Source organism: Doryrhamphus excisus, chromosome 19 (assembly GCF_030265055.1).
Source record: "Doryrhamphus excisus isolate RoL2022-K1 chromosome 19, RoL_Dexc_1.0, whole genome shotgun sequence".
Lineage (NCBI taxonomy): Eukaryota > Metazoa > Chordata > Actinopteri > Syngnathiformes > Syngnathidae > Doryrhamphus > Doryrhamphus excisus.
The window spans coordinates 4,838,717-4,866,653 of record NC_080484.1 but is presented as its reverse complement, the minus strand read 5'-3'; the positions used below and the strand labels follow the sequence as shown (position 1 = coordinate 4,866,653).

The following is a 27,937-nucleotide window of genomic DNA, read 5'->3' as shown; positions in this document are numbered from 1 at the left end:
CTCATTAGCATTAAAGGTACACTCACAATGGAGGTGTTTCGATTATTTTACATTTTTTTTAAATACCGTTTCAATACGTTTAAAAAGCTTTCATGTAGTTTTGAAATATATTTAAATAGATTTTATGAGGGATTTGTGGTTTTATTGCTGAGTTGAGTAAGTTTGTCCAACTGTGATTTGTGCAGCGCAAACGCAACCTGATTTGAATATTCAATGAGGCGCGCTGTGATTGGTGTAGAGCCCCGTGACGTCACGTGCCGTGCCCAGCCAGGAATCAGTGCAGCTGAGTGTTAGCTAGAGCTCGGACGTGTGGACGAGAGCGGCTCCCAACTTTGAATAACTCTGAAGATAAACACTCATGAAAGAAGTCGGACGACGGATTGACTTGTTTGCTAATCTTTTGTTGTTGTTTTTTCAGCCCATTTTCATTTGACTTCGCGTTTCATTTCGAAGACTTTTTTTTAAAGTGACTTCGACAATTCCCAACATGAACACCGGGCCGGCGCTGGGAAAGTTCTCCGTAAGTCAAACTCAATACTTTAAAGTACTTTATTTTTCACTGTCATAACACTTTCAATTAGAAATAGTAAATACGAACTTCTGCTGTTACGCTAACGTAACTTCGGGAACAAGTAGGCATGTGTCATATCGTCAAACATTACTCATGTAGAATTACTGTGTATGAAATAGTCCGTCATTGTTCCGCCGACACATTGTGTGGATGGCAGTGTGTTATTTTGTGTATATATATTTTTTTTAATAATGCAACTGTTGCAAGCTCATAAGTTTGTTAGTTGCCGCTAGCCTCTCCGTGATGTTGAGGCTGTTTAACTTTGACCTCAACAAGTCCAACTGTCATCGACTTCTGCAAGACTTCCTTCACCTCTAATAAGACTTCATGTGTATTCGGATAATAAAGGGCCATAACGAGTATCGACTCTTTGGTCTGAGATCATGAGCGACTAATGTGCTCTGGGGTTGAGCGCATGCCGTGTAATTCCCCGGTAATACGCTAGGAGCGGTGTTTTCTGACGAGTCACTACCTTCATAGACTGTTCAGTTAGTTGGGGGGGGGGGGGGGGTGGTTTTGAACTATGGGAATTAATATGCAAAGGTGGGCTTGGAGTCGTACAGGCAGGGAATAATCCAATCTCAGTAACAACTTGATGATAATAAGCCATTTCTACCTTGAGTGAGTGTAACTATTACGCGCTAACGATGGATCTGCGCGATCGATTGATAGCGCTGCGCCCGAGATGGATCCATCGTTAGCGCAGAACTCGATCGATTTCACGATGGATATAACTGCCTTGCGCTGGAGACCGATGCTTTGACACTGCGCTAACGATATAATGACAATCGTTGATCTGCTAATTGCATACAATGACAGGGTTCGGGTTAGGGTTAGGTTAGGGGTTAGGGTTCACATTCCCCCTCGCCGAGAATGGTAACAAAGTGAACTGCTTGACAATTAATCAAAGATTTGAAATTTGCATGCATCGACTTCTTGTTGATTCTTGTAAGTAACAATGCTCAGCGCTGCCATCTGTTGGCATCTAAACAAACTACACACATCCATTTCGGGCGCAGTAATATATCATCTATCGTGAGCGCAGAAAACGATCGATTTCGGGCGCAACACTATCGATCGAGCGCGCAGATCCATCGTTAGCGCGTAACATGACTATTTGCGACAAACTGTGGCTGGTGATGTTGGAATGATTGATTGTTAAAAAGTCTTAAATGTAGTGAGCATCAACAATAATTCAACAACAAGCAATTTTTGTCTACATTAAAGGTAAGTATCGTAACTAACAGCGAACATTTGACGCAATGACTGACAAATTTTTGGTGAAGGTAAACGTCGCTAATAGTTTCAGATGCAGTGAACAACATATAGGTAGCTAAGTAGCTACGTTTAACTTAATAATGTAGCAAGTGGCGATTAATGCTAACGACAAGCGCAGCAAACTTGTTTATGTTGCGTTGTATAGTTGACAATCCATGTCACAATGCTAACAAAATGGCCGTGGGTCATGTGACCAACAACGTTACCTGTCCACTTCGAATCTTGGCCCATCACCCCTTGCCCCGCCCACCACCCGCCCACCTCAGGGGGTCACCAAGTGCTGTGTGTGAGCTAGCGGTCTCGCTGCGATCCTCCAATGCGAAAGGTTCCCGTGTTGGCTGGCGACGTCACTGTTTATCTTTTGTGTAAACCACAGAACATTCTGGAAGAGGCCTCGCCAAGTGGCCTTGTTGCTGAAGGGGGGGGCTGTGAGGAAACTGGACCCCCCCACGCTCTAATCCCCCCCCCCCCCCCCCCCCCCACACACACAGATAGGGAGCCTACGTGCCTGCCTGTCCCCAAAACTTCCTGTGGCTCGGCACACACTTGCTGTGATATTAGTGGCATCAGTTGACGGGCGAGTGCAAATGTAAACTTGATTCCAATCTCTTGTTGCTTGCTTGTGCGTCTGGGTGTGGGTTCACACAGGAAATGCCCCCCCACCCCCCGTCTCTGTGGACAGCACAGAAAAGGGCAGGACGGACATCTGGGACATGCTCAGGCCAAACAGTGTCTGGGGACGAGCAAGGCGAGGGGGCAGGGAGGAGCGGGGGCGTCATCCAGCCCTCAGCTCGTGTAACTTATCGAGAATGATGCAACATGCGGCAAGGCCACAGGCCGGCGCCTGCCGCAGGTGCTCCGTCAACACGGTGGATTAGAGTGTATGGCGCTGAGGTGACCCGGTCGGCCAATCAGAGGGCGGCTGACTCACCTTCACCTGATTCAGGTGCACCTGTTGACTCATTACATTCCAGCAGGAATGCCGTAACCATGTCAACACTATCACAATAACAATAAAACTGCACAATGAGGTTATTTTGATATGACAAAACACATTGCGAGCAGTTAACACATTGTAATATTAAAGCCCTCCAGACATGAAATAACACCCCTATAGTCATGTTTACTATATTACCCAGTACAATAAAAATATAAAAAAAGAAAACACACCATTTAAGACATAAATACGACTCATGGTCTTGTGTGTTGCTGTAAATGTGTTATGGGCATGAGGGCAGTGATGTCGGGGGTTTAGAGTTGAGTTGAGTTTTAGCTGGATTATGGCTCCAACCAATACGATATCGCAGCTTTGAATATCAGCCAACACTGATACCGTCCAATATCAGCACAGATTATGCATACTTTTGTGACTTTTTTTTTGTAGTGCGGAACATTAGAAAAGGTGTGATCAAGTGATATCAGTCAAATAGAGAGCAATGGCCGGCAACAGTAAGCATGAAGAAAAACATTCAAGCATGTTCGGTGTAGTTTTTTTCGACCAGACATAATATTGTGAGGCTGGATACTCAATGAAGCCTATTAACCCAACATTACTCACCACTTCTGTTATTGAAAAGGATTTTGATATGAGGCTGGTCGTATTTAGCTATCCTGGTTCTGTGGCACCACAGGGAGTCTGTGCATGGCAAGTTTTGCACGCAGCTGCAATGTCTTTGTCACATAGCCGACATCATTCCTGTTCCTCGCTACTTTGTAGCAAAAGCCTTTAATTTTCAGCTAACGCTGTTGTTGGGGTGACATTGGCTCTGAGCAGGCCGATATAAGCCGATATTGTTGAATTTTGATCATCGGAATGGGACACACCTACTAATAAGTCAAACCTGCAATAAAAGCTTGTTGTTCTGGCAATCAAATCTGCCGTGTGTGTGTGTGTGTGTCTGACACCTAGTGACCAGTGTCAAATACTGCATAATGAATGTGTCCTTTGAATGCCTTATATTTGTAGTTTGGTTCATTTTATGCTAGCACCTGCTTTAGTTAGGCAAAAATACATAAAATTTGCATCATTTTTTTTTCATGAATAGGCCGGATTCAACCATGGAACATTGGGATTTATTCATATATATTTGAAAGCCACGAAAAGTTTAAATGATTGGAAAATTGAGGGAAAAAAACAAAAGCCACGCTAACGAGTTAATCCAAAAAATAACTTCATAGAGGTCAGGGACATGTGCCAAGCAAGACCCGTTTGCATTTTGGCCATTACAGTCCGTTCGCATCGGGGCCAATGTTGCATGTCAGGATTTGTCAATCAAATGGACTTATTTAGGTTTGTTCAGCCTTGGTGGAGATCCCAGCCACGCCGCGGTGGCTTTCAATGTTTTATGTTTGTTGTTGTAGCAAACGATGCTGCAGTATGCTAGTGGCGGTTGTTGTCATCATCATGTGAAAGGAGTCAGGACTGGATTGCTATTGAAGATGAATTGAATGATATGGTTCATAAAAGCACTGTCACCACCGCATTGGTTGTGTCGGACTGTGAGGCATGACGGGTCACACAAGCGTTGAGGCGTCCTTAAAGGGGAACTGCACTTTTTTGGGGAATTTTGCCCATCATCCACAATCCTGATGTGAAACATGAACACATATTTATTTTCCCTTTTCTGTGCACTCTAACAAGATTAAATGACTTAGTATGAGCTAGCGGGCGGCACGGCGGTCTAGTGGTTAGCACGCAGACCTCACAGCTAGGAGACCAGGGTTCAATTCCACCCTTCATCTCTGTGTGGAGTTTGCATGTTCTCCCCGTGCATGCGTGGGTTTTCTCCGGGTACTCCGGTTTCCTCCCACATTCCAAAAACATGCTAGGTTAATTGGCGACTCCAAATTGTCCATAGGTATGAATGTGAGTGTGAATGGTTGTTTGTCTATATGTGCCCTGGGATTGGCTGGCCACCAGTCCAGGGTGTACCCCGCCTCTCGCCCGAAGACAGCTGGGATAGGCTCCAGCACCCCCGCGACTCGTGAGGATAAGCGGTAGAAAATGAATGAGTATGAGCTAGCTAACAATGCACATCATTGGGACACACCTACTGTATTTCGACTACAAAACCCTCGAACAAAATCGTTTTAGCGTTTGACGTACATGTTGTGATCTAGTACATTGATGATAACATGGAATATTTACAGTATCTCATTTTAAAACATTCTTTCCTCGGCTTATTGATGTGGCGCAGGAGCTTACGCTAATGGCGTCGTTTTAGTCCACGAGATAAATATACTTGTTGTGTTGGCTTCTACAATAATAATATTGCATGATACAGTTATGTAAATGGATGTAAATGGTTGGTAGTTTTTGGATATGGCCTTAGCATCAAAATAGGTACAGTATTTCCCATGATGTCCATTCATATTAAATTGTTTTCTCGCACAAGAATGCACAGAAAAGTGAAATAAATAAGTGTTAGTGTTTCACGGATTGTGAATGATGGGCTAAATTTAAGAAACAGTGCAGTTCCCCTTTAAGCATACGTGATGTTTCTGCACGGCAAGCGTTGACGGACAAGCGGCACAAAAGAGAGCGTCAGGGGCGGTAATGTGATAAGTGACATCTTCTTGTGCATTCTTCCGTCTGTTAGTCACCCCTCTCATGTTGTTGTCCTCCGTCCACCCGCTGGCCAGTCCTCCCACACGCCATCAGTCGTCTTGTGAGTTGCCGCTCTGGCCTAATCAAGATTTGCAAAGGCCCCGCCCCCCCCCCCCCCCCCCGCCTGGCCACACACATGTCTGATTCTTCATGGCTTGCTGATGTCGAAAGCGGCTGTCCTCGATGCCCCTCGGTGTGAAGCTGGAGAACACTGAACACAGTCTTCCAAAACCCCCAGCAGCCTTTGCGGTCTTCATGTGCTTAACATCACCGTCCGCGTCAGATGGGCATTCATCAAAGGTGTCGTCACGACTGATTGTTTTCTTTGGCGGTGAATGCGGCCTAACCTGCTAGCGACACGTGCGCACCTCCTGAGGAAACTGAAGAATCTGCGTCGCGCGGCTGCAGCAGCTTTCCTCGGTTTAAAAATATCCAGGCCGGCGGATATGTTGTGTATCCAATGTGCTGCTGCGGTGGCGATGGGCGGCGGGGGGGCGGGGGGGGTTGTGCTGCATGAAGCCCCTGCATTGTCTCGGCTTCCTGTTCTCCCTGAGAGGAGGGGGCCGACTATTTTCACACGCTCCCGCTCATGCACTGCTTGTATTGTGCGATTGTACCAGCGCATGTTTCAACACTTCAACACGCTTTATGGCTTTTAACTGCATGTGTGCATAAATGCCAGCACAATACAAGACCCTCAGTGTGTTTATGATTGCACAAAAACACGACTAAGTTGTCGTGTTGGCAACATGTGCCCCCTTTATCCTCTTAGTAGTTTGCCAATAAGTGGATTCTCCTTTTGTATGTTTGTATGTGTACAAACATCACATCACCTCTACTCCTATCGCCCTTATTGAATATTATTTAGGATAGAATGGAAGCACTTTGGACAGCCCTATTGTGAACCTTCCATGTAAACATGATGAGTGCTACAGGAGGTAATTAAAGTCATCCATTTAATACCAACAAACACACCACTTATGTTACTGGTTTATCTTGTCACGTACAACTAGTAGTAAACGTCATTAACATTCCTTTGACCTCCACAAATAGATTTGGCGCTGCCTGTCAATCCCTCGCCACTTTGCATTGTCCCAATAGCCACGTATACATGGACCCAAATATTCCAATTGCATTCGGTTTATTTGCTCAAACGGAAAGAATGTAACCTTTGTATACACCTCATTCCGAAAGAAAAGTGCCAATCTGAATGAACATATAATGGGATTCCCAGGGGTGGAATATTCCTTTCCCCAATCCGATTGAGGTATCTTGTACCCGCTCAAACGGAAAGTTGTCAGGGTGTGTTCTTCTTCGTGGTGTTTTTCTTCTTCTGTTGTTTATTGGCAGTTGGCAAGCAGCTTTCGTTGTGAATTACCGCCATCTGTGGCACAGAATCTAAACCCTTCTATACTTTATTCATAAAAAGAAAATATATATCTATATAAAACATGTCCCCAGTTTAATTATAAAATATTAGCAAGATTGAATTTGATCTTTTCCTGTTTAAATTTATCCCGGGTGCGTTCTTTCAGCGCATGCTCAGATATGACTTAACACGCAGCTCCAGACGTTCTTCGCTTTTAAAAATGGAGGCGAGCAATCGGCACTGGACTGCTGCGGAAAGTTTGTTTTTGATCCAAACTAAATTTCAAGACTGGACCAACGAAAAACTCCCAATATGGAGTTATTAGTTAATACGGAAAGATCACGTGATGTTGATGTTTACGCTTTACTGGGCATGCCCCATTGACTATTCTGTTTGATTATAGTGGCGCATGTAGACAAGAGATTGGAATATTCCTTTCCATGTATACCATTGTTTTTGGAAAAGTCATTCGGAAAGAATAAAACTCCTCATGTAAACTGTCTAATGTCACAGCATCACTCTATGGCAGTTTTCCAAAACTATATTGATTAATCCTTCTGTTTTATGGTTGAGTTAGACCTATTATTCATCCAAAAATTAATTAATTTAAATTAATGTCACATATTTTTTTTCTCTGAATGAAACATTTTCAACAGAAAAAAATGGCTAAATGAAGTAAAGTCCAACTATAAGGCATTCAGAAGACACATTGTGACAATACATACTATTCTACACAGGCCATGAGGTGTCAGTAATGTTACTGTAATGTCTGATGAGATGCACAAGCACCAGACTTGATTGCTGGAACAATAGGCTTTTACTGCAAGTTTGAGTGATCTCACAACAGGCACAACAATCCCTCACAGCAGGGACTGTTGTGGCCGTAACCTGTGCCAAGCTAAAACTCAACTCCAAACGGAGTCACTTCTGTCCAACACTGGAACACATTTACAGCAACACACACAAGCAGGAGTCCTATTTATGACTTATTTTCTCATATTATGTCCACTATATTGGGTAACAGGAGTGCAAAGGTGACACTAAATGGCACTATCTGCACGGCGGGCAAGTGGTTAGCGTGTAGGCCACACAGTTCCATTCCACTCTCCGGCATCTCTGTGTGGATTTGGCGTGATCTCCCCGTCCATACGTTTTCTCTGGGTACTCCAGTTCCAAAAACATGCTAGGTTAATTAGCTAGGCGACTCCAAATTGTCCATAGGTATGAATGTGAGTGTGAATGGTTGTTTGTCTATATGAGCCCTGTGATTGGCTGGCCACCAGTCCAGGGTGTACCCTGCCTCTCGCCCGAAAACAGCTGGGATAGGCTCCGAGTGATAGAAAATGAATGAATGAATGCTTCTTAACGCACCTCGTAAACATCCGGTGAAGCAGAGAATAAGAAGACGTAGCAGGAGGGAGCACTGTTGCCAACTTAGAGACTTTGTCGTTTAGATTTAGCGAGTATTCAGACCCCTCAAAAAGCGACTAGCGACAAATCTAGCAAGTTTTTCTGTTTTTTTTTTTTGAGACATGAAAGCACATATCACTCTTAACGTGACTGCTGGGGGCCCCTCCTCCCATGGCCCTTCCTGTGACAAAAAAGAAGAAGAAAGATAAACATATTTTGCTTTTCATGTTTTTTTAATGGCCTGTGGCAGATTGTAAATATAGAAGATGATGAAATGACAGTCATAATTTGAAAATTATAATTTGAAAAAATAATTTCATGAAAATAGTGAAAATATTAAGAGAAAAAGTTGTAATCTCAAAAGAAAACGTTTTTACGAGAATAACAATATTATAAGGCAAAATGTAAGCATGTGAGGAATCGGGCTGCAGCGATTATATGGATAATTTCAATCCCTCGATTACAAAAAGTAGTCGAGGGGGTTCTCCATGTTTTGAATAATCGCTTATATCATCAACATGACGTAGTTTTCATTATGGAAAATCAGGTTGAGGAAAAGTTACAATGTTATGGAAATAAAGTCTAAATCAGTCAGAAGTCGTAACTGTGAATTTTTTAAGAGAAATTTGAAGAAATAATTTTAAGTAAAAAAAATGTCACAAATAGTCAATTTTTCATGAATAATCTTATAAGTAAGAATGTCAGTTAAGCGCTTGTAGCAACGTTGAAATATTAAAGAAAAAAAATGTTTAAGTCCTAAAATGAGACGCAAAACAAAATAAATCTGTAATTTCCGGAAAATTAGTTTAGAGAAAAAGTTATAATATTATGGGAATAAAGCCAAAATATTATGGATTAAAGTATAATAATATTACAAGACAAAAACAAAGATTACCGTATTTTCCGTACCATGAGGCGCACCATCGAAAAATGTATAGTACTCAACATGCAATTTGATACTTGAATATGCTTGTATGCATTTTCCTGGTTCATTCTGTACAGTACAGATACAGTCAATGAATAAATATCACTTTCTCTAGTATTTCATATCAGGGGGGTTGGGGAAAAATTCTGTCCCTTAGGGCTGGTATGATGGAAAATTATTATTTTGTAAAGCATGTGTCAAAATGGCATCGTTACAAATAAAGTCATAATATCATGATTAAAAATGATGTCATTTTTGCAGAATAGAGTTGAAATATTAGTTTTAAAGTAATTTTTCTTAACAGTATGAGACAATACAAAATAAAGTTACAATATTATGACAATAAAAACAAAATATTATGGGGTGAAGTCATAATATTACCAGAAGAAAATGAAGATGTAAGAATTGACTGTACAGCATACTGTAGCTTATTGTATGTTGCTATGTTGAAAAAGGTTGGACACCCCCGGGGTACCGTGCCCATTCCAATTCCACACACATGCGTCATGGATGATGTCATGCGCCCCCTGATTAAACACGTACATAACAACAATAATACGTGCGCTTTACGGGCCGCGCTGTCGTTGTGTTTGGCCGTAACAGCTGCAAGACGTTATCATGGCCGCCCCTTGGCCCACATGGATGTTTGGATGTTTGCCCCTCTTGTGGTCGGGGGAGGCGACGGAGGCGATAAAGACTGGCGTGCATGAAGCTGGCGGGGAGTAGCGCGTCGCTCGTATGTCACGCCGCGCTCAGCACCCGACGTGCCAAAGCTTGTTAGTTCCATCCCGCTCCGATCGGTCAGACCGAGAGGGAGGAGTTTGGTGATTAAGTTTGAGCGCTTGTTGACTTTGACCTCGCAGCTGCCGGCTGTTTAGAATCCAGTCGACTGTTTCCCTTGGAGCAACAAATCACCGCAATCGCTGTTTGGGTAACGCTCAAAGGCAAATACTGCGTTGCATAAACTCAAGTGACAGCTTTGGATGCTTTTTTCCAACCGTTCAAGTGCACGCTCCCACTGTTCATCAGCAATATTCCAAGTTGGGGCCCGCCGCCGCCGCTAATGAGAAAGGCATGACGGTGTCAGGATGCTCCGGCGTAATACGGTGCACGTTGTCTCTCCTTACCGTTTAGCTATGATTCAAATCATCTGGGCAATATTAAATAAGCATCTCCTTTCTTTCTGTGCCGCCCTCTACGTTTGTACAATCACTGTCATTCCCGCCCGCTAAATGCTCCATTGATAAGCGGCCGGGCTCGGCGGATGTCCTGTCATTGAGTCACAAGCGTCTCTTCAGTGTGTGCCGCATGTGGACGCTTTGTGCCCGCACCGCCGGGAAGAACCCGGAGCCTCTTCAGAGGAAGCGGAGGCCGGGGCGAGCGCCACGACCCCCGAACATAAGTTCCTTCTTGATTTGATTGCAGCTCTAATTGCTTTAACTTGCACACACGCACACACACACACACACACACACACTACATCCTCCATCGTCACATATCACAATGGCTTTCTGTGTTAGCAGCTCGCAAAGATTGTAAAGTGGACTAGACCACATTAACCAGGTTGGACCTCGTACAAGGATTGTGGCTTTGGAAAAAGGTTTGCACGCTGAGGGTTCGGCTCCCTCCTCCATGCTTGAAGCCGCAATGTTTTTATACCAGAGTGTTTCATAGTGTTAATACGGACCAAAGCCACCAAAAGACTTGCAGACTGTCTTACTTACAGACTGTCTCCATCGATGCAACCAGACAAATAGTTTTCTCTGCTGCTGCAAAGTGACATGATCGTTGGTTTTTCTAGTTATGCAACTTAAAAGTATTGTAAACAGTCAGTCGGCAGGAATTGCAGACGAAAGCAGCTTTAACTGATTCGTGCTGAGGTTTGTGTCGAGTTTTGTTGCAGCAGGGGTGTCCAAAGTACGGCCCGGCGACCATTGGCAAACCCAGACTGTGTTTATTTATTAGCCTGCAGTGCATTCTTTCATTCATTCATTTTCTACCATTTATCCTCACAAGGGTCGCAGGGGTGCTGGAGCCTATCCCAGCTGTCTTCAGGCCCTGGACACCCTGGACCGGTGGCCAGCCAACCACAGGGCACATATAGACAAACAACCATTCACACTCAATTTGGAGTCACCAATTAACCTAGCATGTTTTTGGAACGTGGGAGGAAACCGGAGTACCCGGAGAAAACCCACGCATGCACGGGGAGAACATGCAAACTCCACACAGAGATGGCGAGGGTGGGATTGAACTTGAGTCTCCTAGCTGTGAGGCCTGCACGCTAACCACTCGTCCATCATACAGATTTTGGACTTCATTCTTATATCATCACTTATTATCACATATCATCCGACCTAATTTTCCAGAAATTCCAACTTAATTCACATTTAATTCACAGAATTCACATTTCAAGATATAATTTAACCAGGAAAACAGCAAAAATTTTAAAATTGGTATTAATTTTACCAGAATAAAAATACAAATATTAAGAGAAAAATACGTCATTTTACTATAATAACGTTGTAATATTATGAGGAAAAGTAACTAGCATAAAGTTGAAATATTAATTCATTTGCGACCAAAGACATATTTGTTTTTTTCAACACAAAAACCCAATCCCAAACATGTATTTTTATATTTTTTTAGGGTTTTTTACACAAGAGGCAATGATGCAACTTCACAACAGACAAGATCATGTTTAGTGCAGTTCTAAGGTGGAAAACGGCCACAAGGTGGCAGAAGGGCTTTGTGTACAAGCTCAGCAGGCATCTTGGACAAGCAACCTGGAAGTGAGGCATGGCGTCTTGTTGCGTCCAAGGGATTACCCATTGAGGGGAAATTTGAACGCGTACTAAAGCACACTTTAGTACCAAATGTGAACATTGTAAATAGTTGACTGTAAATAAATGGTTATTTTAATGTAAAACAACAATTTTTTGTGTTATGTTATGACATACTGTAGTTTTTGGCTAAATATGTACGTATAGCTACATTTTTGTCAAAGTGAAAGTTATTTTTGAAGTGTATCTTTTAAAAAAAATCTCTTTTTTTGGTTGAGAACTGATATTTAGCTGAAACTTAACCTATGTTCTACTGCTGATTACTGAAGAATGGAAAAAGGTAGAAACATGTTGAAAAATGTTCTGCTAAAAGATGAGTCTAATCTTTCTTTTATACCATGTCTATGTAGTCCAAATCTGTAAAATATATTTTATTTTAGTGTATTTTACCCTAAAATACCCTAGTAAAATACCCTAGTATTTTACCCTAAAATAAGGGGTAATAATAATAAGGGGTAAAATAATAGGGTAAAATACTTTTATGGCAATAAAGTCAGAATATTACAAGTAATATGTATATATATGTATATTACAAAATAATATACATGAGGAAAGTTGAAATAATTGAAAAATTGGGAAAAAACAACAGCAAAAATGGAAAAAAACTGCTTTAATTCTTTTTATTTATTTATTTTTTCCCAAACTCATTGTTGTGGAAAAAATATTTTCAGTAGCATAGTTGATAAAATATTTTGCGAAACAAAAAAAAAAAGTTATTTTTAGAAAATTGGATTGGGGCAAAGGTTTCGATATTAAGTTAATAAAGTAGAATAAAGTCATATTAGGAGAAGAAAATATACAAGGAGGAAGCCACACGGGCTGTGCAGGTAGTGAACTGTAATGTACATGCAATACCAAACACATTTATAACCTGCAAATCATACAGAGAAGCCCGAGATTGAGTTACCTAGCATGCTTTGCGGGTTAAACAAGCATACAACAGTACAATTCACGCATCACAAAACAACAGGAGCTTATCAACCCCAATGCCTGCCCCACGCACATTGCAACCAAAAATAACACCACACTAACGATGTTGCTACGGACACGCATATACATGCAAACCTATACTATTTTGTAGCCCGCAAGACATGCTGGGCAGCCCACATCCACACCTCCCTGACATGAAGTTGCCCAGCATAACTTGGGGATGAAAATGAGTATAAAATAGTGTTTTTTTAGATTTACGTGTAAACAGTTTTCAGACACCTCGCGGGTGAATGCTACAGAAGCTAACTGCTAGCAGTATCAGACACTTGGCAAGGAAACCAGCAGCGTTTTTTTTTTTTTGTGTCTGCATGTGAGTGAAGCCAACAGTTGTGTGACGCCCACACGTCTCCGTGACTTGACGGAGCGTTTGTGATCATTCGATGCCCCGTTACAGTCGTCTCTTCCTTCTGGAGGCGCTCCAGTTGTCCATGGTCCAGGCGTTTTTTTTTTTTTAAGGAACATATGTACATGTGCTTCCTCGCAGATCTTTCACGCGAGGCTCCACTTGAAGAAGCGGCTCATGGACGTCCCCCGCCGTGCCCTCGCACAATCGCTATGTGTTCAAGTCTTGTAGCCCCCACCTTTTCCGTCTCTCTTGTGCCTCCGCAGAATGTTTGGATAGATGTAAATGGCGTGATTGTGACTGCTCTGCCTGCCTCTCAGCCACTTTGGAAAGTCTGACGTGAGCAGGGAAGGGGGGGTCGGTAGGGAAGGGGGGGCGTAGGTGGTGAATGCAGAGTGAGAGAAAAGTTCTACCCAACAACAAGGCATGGCGGCCCTCCAGGGAGGCCGGTCAGGAGTCGCCGCCATCTTTAATTCCCCCGCTTTGTCGCTGTCCCACTCCACCCTAACCTGCTCCTCTCAGCGTGAGTAGGAGGGGGGGTCGCCCCGCGTAGACAAAACCATCCAATGTAGGCCTCTCATTTATCCTCAAGGTGTCGTGTTGCGTCGGTGTCGCATGTCACGGCGTTCAAAGCAGCAGACTTGAAGAATGTGGGTCATTTGAAGTCGAGACACTAAAGTGTGTTGTTGGGCCGTCAATGGGCCCTTCTCACGTTGGCGCACTGAAAAGCGTGTGAAGCAGCAGCAGCGCCCGGGGGCCACGCTCAAGTGGCGGCCCATATTCTTCTCAGAAGCCCACCTACACAAGCCGCCTATTATCCCCAGCATGGATGAATGGACGGACACACGAAAGCAACACCACAACGCTAGCATGGAGCTGTGTCTTTTGTCGCTCTTTTCAATCCATAAAATGCCTTCACGCTGAGAAGTACGACAAAATGTTGTGATCATTATTTCCGCTTCGTGTACAATGGACGGCACGACACTGTCAAAATTCACACACTACGGATTCAAGCACTAAAACACCGTAGCAAAATGGTACGGTGCCCACGTAAAACTAAAACTAAAACGTAAGGAGCTAACGACACCTCATTTCGGTGCCACTAAATTAGGGCTCCAAATAACGATTATTTTCTGAGTCGATTCATCTGAACCTTGTTTTGGAGGTTGGTGAAAACTAGCGGGGTTAGCTTAGCATGCTAGTGTGGTTGCGTGCGTGACTCGGGCTGGTATTCCATTATATGGCTTAAGGTTTGCAGCTTTTCAAATTCGATAGCGTTTGATATAATCATATCATGATACATCCCAAAAATATTTTTACATAAGGTCCATATCTCTCAACCATAAATGGTCATAATTTTATGAAAATAAAGTTTGAATATTATGACGACAAAATTTAATTTTAAAAGTGTAAAGTTAAAGTAAGTCTTATGCATCTTGTGTGTGAATTTCAGAGGCAATGTATTTCTGGCCCAGCAGGGGGCATCATTTGTATTTTCCGCAGGTCGGCAGAAACAGCTTGAATATGAAGAAGACAGAAGTTGCTGGATTGCGTGCTGACAGAAGGAAATGCCGACAAATCCAGTAGAGACAAAAATACAGGCAGCTAGGGGTGACGTTTGGGACGCCATTGTTGTTGTTGTTCATCTATAAATAGTTTGAGCGTGCGTGCACATCGACACACACACTTGCACACAGCTGTAAATAAATATTTTCATTTATGTTCTAAATCCGTCAATCAATGTAGTTATTTTGTCATCATTTTTTTGTTTCAAACGTTTCAGATGTTTGAGGCGCCACTAAAACAAAAATAATCAATCACCGTTCTGCTTGAATTTGCTTCTCTGCAGAAAAAGCTAATTTTCTCTGCCTTTTGGTCAAAATCAGGTGCTTTCGCTGAAACCATATGCTTCCGATTTATAAAGACACTAAAAAGGCTAGAAACAAACTTTTTTTTATGATGAAAAGTGTAAAGTTTATTTCCATAGTTTTAATGTTATATCACCCTTTGTGAGGATAAGCGGTAGAAAATGAATGAATGAATAATGTTTATGTCTTCCTAAAACTCTATATTCCGTGGGCCTCAGCAGAAATGCTCCTCTGGCAGTATGAAAATGACTGGCTGTGATGAGTTCAAGAATTTTATTTTTTTTTTTAAGGATCATAATCTTGTGAGAAATAAAGAAAACGCCAAATAAAGTTGACATTTTTGGAAAATTAGGTTGCGGAAAACAATGCCATAAGATGTAAAAGTTGAAATATTCTGGGAATAAAATAAAAGTTGAAATAGAAAATATTTAAAAAATCAGCCGCAGAAAACAGCTGTCATTTACTTAAGTATAAGGTGAAAATATTAAGAGAAAATTTAATCAAACAAGAAAAAATAATTGTATGATATTATGATTTATAATAATGTAACAAATATTGTATGTAATTGGGAAATCATGTTTTGTAGAACAATGTTACAAAAATAAAGTCATAATTACGGGAAGAAAATATACAAGAAGAACGTTGAAAATCAGGAAATGGAAAAGTCAAAATACTAATCAAAAACTGCACTTTTTTTTTAATTCCCCCATCATTCACAATCCTAATGTGAAACATGAACATATATTTCTTTCCCATTTCTGTGCATTCTGACGAAAGAAAAACGCGTTGGTGTGAGCTAGCTAACAATGCACATCATGGGGGGTGGGGGGTTACCTATTTCGACTTACCTCTACCAAAACCTCTAACAACATCTTATCGTGTGACGTACATGCTGTGATCATGCATTTAAAAGTACATTGATGATAACATGTTATACTTACACTATCTTGCCGTATTTTGATGATTTAATGATTTAAAACTTTACCGAAACTTCTTTCCTTGACGCATTGAATTATCCCAGGAACTTATGCTACTTCCGTCAACAGCAGCAGCATAGAAACATCGACACTTACAATGTCCGCTATCCTGGCTGTGTCTTCCAGCACAAAATGGCGACAGCAAACGAGCTGTTGAGTCTTTGTAGCGAAATTGAGAGCTAGGTATCCACTCTTCCGTCTGTGAATGACACTGAGATGAGCTCGCTGCCGAGGTGTCGTGTGACTCGGCCAGATAAATATACGTACTTGTTCGGTTCTACAATAATAATATTGCCGTAGCCTGGTTAATACAAGTCAGTTATGTAAATGGAAGCTGTTGGTGTTTTTTGTGAGGGCTTTAGCATCAAAATAAATGATGTCCATTGTTAGCTAGCTCTTTTTCTCTCTGGTTATAATGCACAGAAAAGCCAAATAAATTGTTTGTGAATGATTGTGCACTTTCCTTCAAGGAAAACTAATGTCATTTTAGCGGCATTGAGTTGGATTATTGAAGTCATATCATGACAAATAAACAGAATTAAGTCGGAATTTCTGGAAAATTAGGTCGGAGAAAAGTGATGATATTATAAGAATGAAGTCCAAAATCTGTATGGCGGACGAGTGGTTAGCACGCAGGCCTCACAGCTAGGAGACCCGAGTTCAATCCCACCCTCGGCCATCTCTGTGTGGAGTTTGCATGTTCTCCCCGTGCATGCGTGGGTTTTCTCCGGGTACTCTGGTTTCCTCCCACATTCCAAAAACATGCTAGGTTAGTTGACGACTCCAAATTGAGTGTGAATGGTTGTTTGTCTATATGTGCCCTGTGATTGGCCGGCCACCAGTCCAGGGTGTATCCATCACGGCTCTCACCTGAAGACAGCCGGGATAGGCTCCAGCACCCCCATACAGCCACCCCCCATCCCCACCCCACCCCACAACCGTCATGAGGATAATAATCGGTCGAAAATGAATGAATTAATGAAAAGTCCAAAATATTATGCCTTCCATCCATGCATTTTCTATGCTGCTTATCCTCACTAGGGTCGGGGGATATACTGGAGCCTATCCCAGCAATACACCCCAGACTGGTCACCAGCCAATCCCAGAATATTATGCCAATAAAAACACAATATTACGATTTATAAACATTTATAAAGATGACTTAAGAGGAAAGGTGAAATATTTGGAAAAAATGGTGTGTTTGATGTGTGTTGCTTTACAAAATGGCAAAGTTGCACTCTTTTCTTTTTCCCTCTGGCCCTTGCTTTTGGACATTTGGACTCTGCCCTAGACTGAGTAAATCATTATGAACCAAAAACCTACAACAGCATATCAGAAAAGGGACAAAAATGTTGGTATAGCATAGTAACTAACTCACTCGCACGTTTCTCAATCGCCAGCAACACAACACAACACTGCCAAAAAATGAGCTATCAGTTGAAATGATGCTTTAACGCTACTGGTAGTGAAGTGTACTGACACATGAGTCTTTAATAATCTTTCAGGTCAGATGGACACCCCCAGATGTACCATCTGAAAGGACAGTCTATGCACCGACGTTTGGCTCTTATAATGACGCATCTTGTTTGTCCACGCTGTCCCCTCAGGTGCTGCTGGCGATGCTTGTCCTGGCCGTGAGGTCGCCGTGTCGAGCGGCCGAGCCCCTGCCGGCGGCGGTGGCGGCGGCACAGTGGTCCGGGGACGACTTCAGGAACTTGACACTACGGCGCCATCGAACCTGCGTGGAGAACGAGCAGTACCACCACCAAGGCCTCTGCTGCCTCAACTGCCCGGCTGGTATGTCAATAAAAGCTCGGCCATCTGAATATAATATCAATAAGAAGCCATTAGTCCTTTGACCTTGTGTTTTTCCCTCACAGGGACATTCGTGCTGAGGGCCTGCGAGCGTGACCACCAGCAGGGGGTGTGTTCTCCCTGCGAGCACGGCCACACGTACACGGAACACCCCAACGGGATGAATCGATGTTTGCCTTGTACGCACTGTCGCCAAGGTAAGAGCGTCCTCTGCTCCTACTAAGTCATCCAAAACGTCAGGTAGCAGTGACAGGAAGACACTTGTCCCCTTTAAAGGTGCCTTCCTGCCCCCCACCCCACCCCCCTACGGAGGCATGCTTGGGAAAGTGGATATGTTTTATTGTGGCTGCAGGGACAATGTGCCGTGATGATGTTACCTGGCCGGGTTAGGGCGTGTCTTTGTGCTTTTGTTGCCAGCGTTCAATGAGAGCGTGTCCCACGAGGTCTTACCTGCTCGGCCTGGGTGGGGTCTCTTTTGTGACCATCCCCACCGCCCCCTCCTGAAAGGGAATCGTGTTACATGCTGATGCGCGCGTGCACTTTCAGGATAATGACTCACCTGAACACAACGTTTTCGGGACTTTGGAGACGCAGCCCTCCTCCTGTTGTCTTCAAAATAAAAGCAGACAAAGCTTCAATTGTATTTCATATTCATTTTATTTATTCTACTGGTAAAGTACTGGACTTTCATGGTACATAAACACTAATACAGGGGTATACACGGGTATACAGGGGTGTCCAGGGGTGTCCAGGGGTGACCAGGGTGCAGCCCGCCCTATTGCTTGCTTTTATTGGCCTTCAGCATATATTAATTGATTATTAATTAATTCGCTACCAAAGACGTACGTATTTAGACATTTTTTTTTTTTATTTCGACTTTTTTTTCAACCCAACCGCTTGACATATTTATATGTCTTTTACATTATTTTTTGCGTGACAGGCACAAAGAGGTGATGAGGCAACTCTCCTATAGTCACCTTTATTCCACTCCTATTATCCAATACAGTAGATGGTACCTGCACCGTACAGGTTCTGTCAACCTGTACGGTGCAGGTACCATCTAGGCAGAGAGGCAGTCTTTTACAGCTTAAAACTGCATCAAACATACTCTCTTCTATTGTAGAGTTGTACCATCGCCTCTTTGAATGAAAAAGTCAAAGACGTATAAATACGTCTTTTCAAGTGAGTGGTCAGGTTGGAAAAAAAAAAAGTGTATAAATACTTCTTTGGTAAATCTTTGGTAGCGAATGAGTTAAGTGAGTCTTTCCTCTGATGTGCCCCGTCCCAGCGCCGGTCAGCTGTAGCGTTTTTGTATCAGTGTTAAAACACATTGCTCATGTTGTACTGTATAAATTCCTCCTCGTATTCCATAACCAGCATGCCATACAATTATGATCGCTAGCAAAGTAGAAACATGGCAGTGGTGCACAAAGGAGATTGGCTATAGACCATTATCCATCAATCAGAATTAAGATATGCCTTTATTCGTCCCTCAGTGGGGAAATTTGTATGCATTTTGAATTTGAATGCAGAACACAGTGGGGTTCCCCCTTAGCCAATCAGGAGTGTTGTGGCTGGCTACACCAACAGAGATGAACCGGACATGTCTGGACATGTTTTCAACTCTCAAATGAGTACACAACACCCTCTACTGGTAGCAGTAGTAAATACAATAACACATATACAACAGCACAAATTAGATCGCTCTAATACACCATAAGAACACGGAACACATAACGCACAATGCAAAATTACACTTAAAAACACCCACAAAGCAGCGAATCCGCAAAAGGTGAACTGATGAAATGGTGAAATGAAGCGAGGAACACTAGTTTTTTTTTTATTATTACAACTGTTCTTTTCTATAATGGCAAATGAGCACAAAATAGCTTAAAAACGATGGCCACCCTGTGTGAGTGGAGAGGTGCTCTGTCTATTTCTATTTAAATCGTAGAAAAATGGTTCACACAAATAAAGGCAAGAATACATAATCCGCCCAAATGTTTATTTTTTAATAATGACCAATTTGCCAGGGATGCCGCTGACCAATACCACTCATCATACATTGATTTGTGTGATCGGTATTGGACAAGCTCACTCATGGATGATCGGTCAGCATAAAACCCTGATTGGAACGTGGTAGACATAATTTTCTGCCCCCCCCCAGGTAGCCCAGTCCGCCTTAAACAGACTAGTCCAGGGGTCTCAAACACGCGGCCCGCGGGCCAAATGTGGCCCGCAGGACACTAGTTTGAGGCCCCCGCCTTGATATGAAAGTTTAATGTTAGTGTGGCCCACGCAAGTTTGATATGGATGCTGTATGGTATCGTGTACCCAGAAAAAATTATTACGTTTGATTAATGTTCATATTAAAGGCTAAATAACTGTTAATAGTTATCCTCCCTATCTGTGTGGAAGTGGTGAGTTTTTGGCTATTTAAGTTTAAAGGAAATAGCTTGGAGGCTACCGTTTAGGTCGCTAGCTCTCTAGTTTGCGAGTTAGCATGTGTCTCAAGACCCTGCAGTTGCGCAATATGTTGTAAATAAAAAGAGTATAAATGTGACTATAGTCGTGTTTTGTCATGTCTACAGGGCTCTAATAATGCTTTGTTCATTTTAATCTGAAAAAAATAATTTGTCTACCCACCAACTATATGTGGTTTCTTAAGTTTTTATTATTTGCCGTTTTATTATTATTATTATTATTATATTTATTTATTTATTACTGATTAATTGATTTTCTTTATTCTTGATTTGTTTATTTATTTTTCATCTTATTTTGTGTAGAAAAATAAAAAGTAAGATATTTGAGAACAGTGGAATGTTTTATCAGAGCTTCTCTTGTAGAAAATTGGAACCAAAGTGAAGTTTTTTAAATGTTTTGGTTTTTAATAAATGCGTTTTTGGAAAATCTGATGCGGCCCAGTCTCACCCAGACCCGAGCTCCAGTGGCCCCCAAGTAAATTGAGTTTGAGACCCCTGGACTAGTCTTTATCGTTTTCTTCATTAAACACACAAATATCAACCAAAAGCAGTTTAAGGCGTCCTAAAAAGTTAACACAAATTAGCAAAATAGATAGAAAGTTCCCAAACAAGAGGCTAACTGTTTGTTTGTGTTTCTTAATATCAAAGTTCTAAGGGAGGCCGTGTTTCATTTTTATTTTTGGAACTCAAACATCAAGTTAACTTGAACGAATAATTGGTGTGACGAGACAATTAATCTGCTTAGTTTGGCTTGTTTCGCTGCCAAATGTGGTCATAAATGTCGTATAATATCCAGTCGTCTTAGTGGATCGCTCACATCGCTGTCCTTAACTGTGCCACTGCGCCGGAGGGCGCCGCCCACTTTTACCCTTGGACCGCCGTCCTATAAAAACGTCCTGTAGACACAGTAGTAGTTGTTGTTGTGCTGATTGCGTAATTGTAAATGTGTTGAATAAAGTTAGCATTGTAGCAGTCAGCAGGCACTGACAGGATGCTATGTGAGGACAGTAGAACGAAAAATAAGAATCTAACCCTGGGGGGGGTTACTTAGAAAAAAAAAAAAAAAAACAACACTCCATCCTTCTCAAGTTTGTTTACGTGTTGGAATATGTTTCTCTTATCTGTTTGTCACCTCTCTCCCAGTCATAATGTCTTCTGGTCATCCTGACTGAGTGTGTAGCACGAGTGTGGCAGTCAGCAACACATAGACTGGTTTCTGCTCCTTCTTTTTGTGTGCTTCTTTTTTTAACTCATTCATTCCCAGCCAGTAAATACCGGCCATTTTTGATGATTTTGAGTGGTTTTTCAAGGTTTATTTTGACTATGAAACCCTCTAAAACAGGGGTGGGCAAACTTTTTGACTCACGGGCCGCATTGATTTAACAAAATTGACGGGGGGCCATATTATATATTTTACCCAATAACAGTCCACCTGGCATTATTGTGTCTGTAAAAGTGTCATGCAATCTGCTATATGTGCTTGTGTCCCTTTTTTCAGGAGCATTAAATAACCAAATTGATAAAACAGCTACTTAAACCATCAAAAGGTTGTACCGTGATGCCAGGTTGTATGTTAAGTTTCAATGATATACTTTGGAAAGAACGGACGGGCCGGATGTGGCCCCCCGGCCGTAGTTTGCCCACCCCTGCTCTAAAATAACCTGCATCGTGCATTAACACGTACACATGATAACATGTAATAGTTGCAGTATCTTGCCGTGTTTTGATGATTTAATGAAAACATCAAAATAGATATTTCCCATGCCGTCCGTTGTTAGCTGGCTCATATTAACTCGTTTTCTCACACTAGAATGCACAGAAAAGGGAAAGAAATGTGTTGTTTAACATAAGGATAATAAGGATTGGAATGATGGGCAAAATTCTTTTAAAAAAAAAAAGAGCAATTCCCCTTTAAAACTGCACCAAACATGCTCTCTTCTATTGTAGAGTTGAATCATCACCTCGCAAAAAATGTAAAAGACGTATAAATAGGTCTTTGGGAGTGAGCGGTTGGGTTTAAAAAAAAAAAAAAATGGTGAATGAGTTAATGCTCGTGGAGCGATACATGCTGTCATGTTTTATTGTCATATCATATGTGGCCCATGAAAGCCTGGAAATTAACACTAATATTTTTTAAATTCATTTATTTATTATAATTGTACATTTTGTGTTTTTTTATAGTTTTTAATATCACTGTGAAAATATATCCTTTTTTAACGATATTTATAAGTTAAATGCATTGTTTTTAATGTAATAATTTTTAATGTGAATAATAATGAATTAAATAATAATTAATTAATTATTATTATGAATTATTATTATTAATTATTAAATAATTAAATAATAATTTTATAATTTTTATGTCTAAAAGACACTTCATCTTTCATGCTAAATCCATTTTAAAATCTTTTTTGTTAAAAAGTTCAGTTAATTAAAAATGAATATAATAATTATTTGTAATTAACAAAATGCTATTTTAAATAGAAATAAAAAAGAAATAAACAAAGCAATAATCATAAATAATAACATATGTTTATTATTATTATTAATAATAATAATAATAAATTAGACGTCTGAGGAAGTTACTGTGCCATCTACCGTACGGACCTGGACGGACAAGCGACACTCCCGTTCCCATGTGTTTGTTTATGAGCGATGATTGATTGAGAAACAACAAATAATGTCGTCTTCCCGTCCTCAGACGAGAAGGAGACGGCGTCCTGCACCACCATGTCCGACACCAAGTGCCAGTGCAAACCCGGAACGTTCTGCGTCTCCGACCAGGCCTGTGAAGTCTGCAAACGCTGTGCCAAGTAAGCGTATTTAACTTGGACCAATCAGAAAGCACCAATGGAGGCAGCTGATGATGTTTTGTGCTCAGGTGTAAATCAGGCGAGGAGGAGGAGAAGAAGTGCACCCACTCTTCCAACACCGTGTGCAGAAAGCGCCATACGTCTCCCACCCAAATCCCGTCCACCCAAACCACGCCCACCCCTGCCCCTGTCTCGCCAGCAAACATCGGTGTGGTAACTCATTCTCTTTTTTTAAATGTTTTTTATATTTTGTTTTAACTCTGCTGACGATGTTGTTCATTTCTTCGTTGCTGTTGTGTTTCAGTCGTTCCCATCTTGTGCTGCGTCTTCGTGGTTGTCCCCATCGTGCTGGCAGTGTGGTATTTTGTCATCAAACCGCATTTTTTTCAACCATGTGAGTGGAAAAACATGGCCGCCGCCTTTATATCATCTTAATGGCTAATTGTCTGCTTTCTCCCCAAAGGCGTGAAGAGTCACTTTGAGGCCGACGAAATTGTGAAGGTTCCCATCGTAAGTCTTTTAATCAATAAACATTTTTACTGCAAATGCCTGAATGTGAATATTTACTGCCACAGACTGATGGGATGGGACAGTTAGCTTCACAAGCTAACCCACCTAAACAAGTGCTTGAGTTGCCCATCTAATGTATGAGCATTTCCGCAGGTCTGCAATCTGTTTGCTAATGTTAGCATGCTAACAATGGTACCATGCTACAAAAATGTAAAAAAAACTATGCTACTTTGCTACTCTTATCATGCTAGCACTAACATGCTAACACCTGACATGATAGCATGATAGCAAGTTTTTATATAGGTTCCTACTCATGAAAACAGCTGAAATAGATAACGTTAATTTTAACTTTAACATGCTAAACTGTCTGCCAATGTTAAAACTAATGAAAATGGCTAAACACGCTAACTTTACCATGCTACCACTTACAGAAACACTTAGTGCTATCATGCTAAGTCTACTTATACAAAGCGCAAAAAAGGCTACTATGCTAACGTTAACATGCCGTCTCCTAGCATAATAATCCTATTATAGAGGTATCTACTTATGAAAATGCTATTATGTTCATGTTAGCAAGCTAACAATGGTACCATGCTTCAAAAATGTCAAGAAAATGCTACAATACTACTGTTATGATGCTAGCACTAACATGCTAACACCAGGCATGATAGCATGATAGCAAGCTTTTTATATAGGTTCCTACTCCAGAAAACAGCAAAAATGGTGCTATGTTAATTTTAACTTTAACATGCTAAACTGTCTGCCAATGTTAAAACTAATGAAAATGGCTAAACACGCTAACTCTACCATGCTACCACTTAGCATGATAGCACAAAGTGTTTCTGTAAGTCTACTTATACGAAGCGCAAAAAAAGGCTACTATGCTAACGTTAACAAGGAACATGATACCGTAGCAGCACAAACGATAACCCTAGAAATTATGAATGAATAATTTTTTGTGCTTATTGGGTTAGCCGTCTGTCACACACATACGGGTGTGAGTGTTAGCCGCGTGGCTGCGTTAGCTGCCTCCAAATATCACAATACTCCGCCAAGTGTTGTTCTTCAAACGCCGTATTAAAGCCTATTAATGTGCTATACCCCCGCCAGGTATTTTTTGTGGTATGTGTTAGCAGTTAGTTTAGCATGTGTTAGCAGTTAGGGCAAGACACTACACTGCATGTAAGGGTTACTGCGTGCTACATTAGTGCTAGCTTGATCGACTTTTGTGATCGGCATTGCTGGCATTTTATTGGCATGTTTTATAGAAATCGGACGTTACTGATCGGGGCAAACCGCCCGCGTGTTATCTCTGGAAAGGTCTTGATCATAAGTAATGTGCGAGGGTACGACGCTGGGCCAGAATTGAGCAAGAGTCAGGCTCATTCAAAATTTCCATGGAAATTTTTCTCGTATTGCAAAATAATATCTGAATGAAAAACATGACTACTAGGAGAGGTTGTAAAAACAGGACACGGCCTGGGGAAACAGGATATTTGGTCACCCTAGTGTACACATTTGCACTGGGTTCCGTAAGCGTGCCAATGTTGGCCATGTGATGCTCTCCCAAATCTATCATTGCACACGTATGGACGTATCACAATCATTTTCACCACTTTTGGTTGCGTAGTTTCACGTTAGTCCTTCCCCTTCCGCTACGTAGCCAAGATGGCGACTGTCAAGGGTGATAAACTCGCCACTTGTGTACTGCATTTTACCGTACTTATCAATGTGAACACAGTGCTTGCCTGTCAATACTTCCTGATGTGTGTGCATGAAACAAGGTACTAAGCTTAGCTAGCATAGCCAAACAAACGCTTTAATTCTTGTTTGTATGTTTTGATATGAATTATGACGATAAATGTAAGTACTTGATTCGTGTGTTTAGGATGAGAGTGCCCCCACGGCAGAGGAGTGTCAGAACAGTCGGAACGCCGGCCTGGAGGGGGAGGATTCCCGGCCGGAGTCGCGACCCCTCCTGCAGGAGACGCAGGCCGGCATGACCAAGGCCTCGTCTCCCGTAGAGGACGAGGACCGCGGACTGGGGGACAGTCTCCCCAACACCACCAGCTCGTCTCAGACCAGCCTGTCGGCGCTCCCGACTGCAGCCTCGTCCGGGAACAGTCCTCAGGAGAGCCCGGCCGCCTGCAGGGTCACGCCTGCCGCCATGGTGAGCATCGGAACGGGACAGGAAAGGAAAGGCACGTTCTCGGCCCGTCCACTCGTCCTTCATGTCTCTTCACTCTTTCAGGAGGATCCTCTGCAGCATCGCTTGATCCCGCTGCAAGGTAGGATGCGCTCGCTATGAAAGCTCTCGGCCATTTTCATTTTGTAAAAGTAGCTCTCGCTTGAAAAAACGTCCACTGTACAGGGACTCGAGAGGGCCACCAGCTCTGTTAACCTCGAATTTATTTAAGGGTTTCAAACAGAGTGGGGAAAATGGACAAGGAAAGAAGCCACAAACTTACCACTTCCACACAGAATGGGAGGAGAACCTTTTTTTCCACTTTACATCCATGGTTGAAATACTACATATTACCATAGTCTACCACGATACATAGTGACAAGGGAACCGCAATATTGCGAGGACCAACTGTGGTGCACCCCCCTTTTTCCCACAATGGTGTTTCCCACAGGTCTGCAATCGATATGTGGGGTGATGACTTCACCATCTAACTTTCACACTTGGCCACCATGCCATTTTTCCCATCCGTCATTGTGTTTATTTGAAGTGCATATGCGAGTGTTGAATGAGTACATGTTTGTTTTCCAGAGTCCGAAAAGTCCCTGAGGAAGAGCTTCGACCTGTTCGACAAACACCTGGACGTGGGGATCCACAACAAGTTCTTCAGGAACATTGGCGTCAGCGACAACCACATTCGCATGGCGGAGGGCGGCGTGGCGGGCGACAAAGTGTACGAGCTGCTGAAGAACTGGATGCAGCGTCAGGGCCTGAAGGCCGACATCAACCAACTGCTGCAGGCCCTGCTGGACCTGGACCAGCGCCGCTCGGCCGAGAGCATCGCCTCAGAGGCGCTGCGGCGAGGCTTCTACAAACACGCCCCCTGAAGGGACGCCGCCCCGTCGCGGGCGTGTTGATGCCCTTCGTGGACTTACTTCTTCGCGGCTTGGAGAGCCAGTAGTTTTTTGTTTTTTTTGATGAGACAAAAAGGGGAAGCCGAGCTGCTCGAAGGACGCTGAACGCCACAGAAAAAGAAGTGAACTCACTGAGTGGCGAGCACATAATACACTGGTCTGGCGCGCTGTTAGCGATTATGCCATGCACTGCCCCCTACTGGCACAATGTAGTCACGCTACCTGTTACACCACCATGAATGTTTCCCTGCTAGCATGAAGTCACTAAACGTTGTCAAATCACCTTTTTACTCCGATTGTTACGGAAAAGAACCACGATGAACCCGGCAACATTTTATTTATTCTCCTATTTATTATTCCGCGCCTTATTTATGCCTTTCAAGCAAAACGTGCACGCTCCCTTGGCCTCTAAAAGTTACATTTCAATCAGGAGTCCCGCAGCCCAAATAGTCCACTTCGCTAACCAGTCTCGGACTGCAGGTACGCATCCTCTTGTCCCGTTTAGCTTCGATGAAGGAAGTTTCAAACAGTTCAACTTTGTTACTACCAAACGTTAGCTTCTTTGCAATGAGCCTCAAAGTATGTGTGTGTGTGTTTATGTGCGTGTGCGTGTGTGCGCGCGCACACAGATGATTGTAGAGGTCCAATCAGGAACATGCTAGCTGAAACTGGACCCTCCTCCGCCCACCCCATCTGCCCTGTACAGAATGAGTCTACTGTATTGTGATGCTCAGTGCTGGCGCTGCCATCTAGTGGTCGACAAAGAAACTTCACCCTGCATCGATCTCAAAGGCTTGGTTGGTCACATGACTTTTTCATATTGTTTTCCAGCTGTGACTTCATGGTTTGATTGAAGGAGCAAAGCAGCAGGGCAAAGAATTCGCTTTCATTGTTGGAATCAATAAAGTTAAGTGCTGTTAAGACTTAAATGATGAAAGATGTCCATTTTGATGAAATGTTTTGTACAGAGACTCCCTCGTGAATTCTGAATGTTTGTTTTGTATTTGAAGAATAAATTGCTTTTTTGGACGTCATGGCT

The 27,937-nt window shown here is 42.4% G+C and overlaps 1 protein-coding gene across 2 annotated transcripts; it reads left to right on the top strand.

Annotated features, from left to right (window-relative positions):
* Positions 1-277: 277 nt before the first annotated feature.
* Positions 278-27,924, top strand: tnfrsfa (tumor necrosis factor receptor superfamily, member a). Of its 2 annotated transcripts, XM_058057310.1 has the most exons (10): positions 278-520; positions 17,789-17,978; positions 18,062-18,193; positions 23,181-23,292; positions 23,361-23,500; positions 23,597-23,686; positions 23,756-23,802; positions 25,691-25,972; positions 26,054-26,090; positions 26,576-27,924. In XM_058057310.1, exons 1-10 carry the CDS (start codon positions 488-490, stop codon positions 26,869-26,871), a joined length of 1,359 nt encoding a protein of 452 aa, XP_057913293.1. In that variant the 5' UTR covers positions 278-487; the 3' UTR covers positions 26,872-27,924. The 2 variants fall into 2 exon arrangements, with proteins under 2 accessions (XP_057913293.1, XP_057913292.1); XM_058057309.1 differs by having other exon boundaries at positions 25,691-26,090.
* The last annotated feature ends 13 nt before the right edge of the window (positions 27,925-27,937 follow it).

What these genes read in the sequence shown, in the direction of transcription:
- tnfrsfa (XM_058057309.1), top strand. Translation starts at nt 488, where the DNA reads ATGAACACCGGGCCGGCGCTGGGAAAGTTCTCC. An exon ending in GTCTGCAAACGCTGTGCCAA is followed by an intron (nt 23,293 to 23,360) that starts GTAAGCGTATTT and finishes TTTTGTGCTCAG; the next exon opens with GTGTAAATCAGGCGAGGAGG. An exon ending in TGTCTCGCCAGCAAACATCG is followed by an intron (nt 23,501 to 23,596) that starts GTGTGGTAACTC and finishes GTTGTGTTTCAG; the next exon opens with TCGTTCCCATCTTGTGCTGC.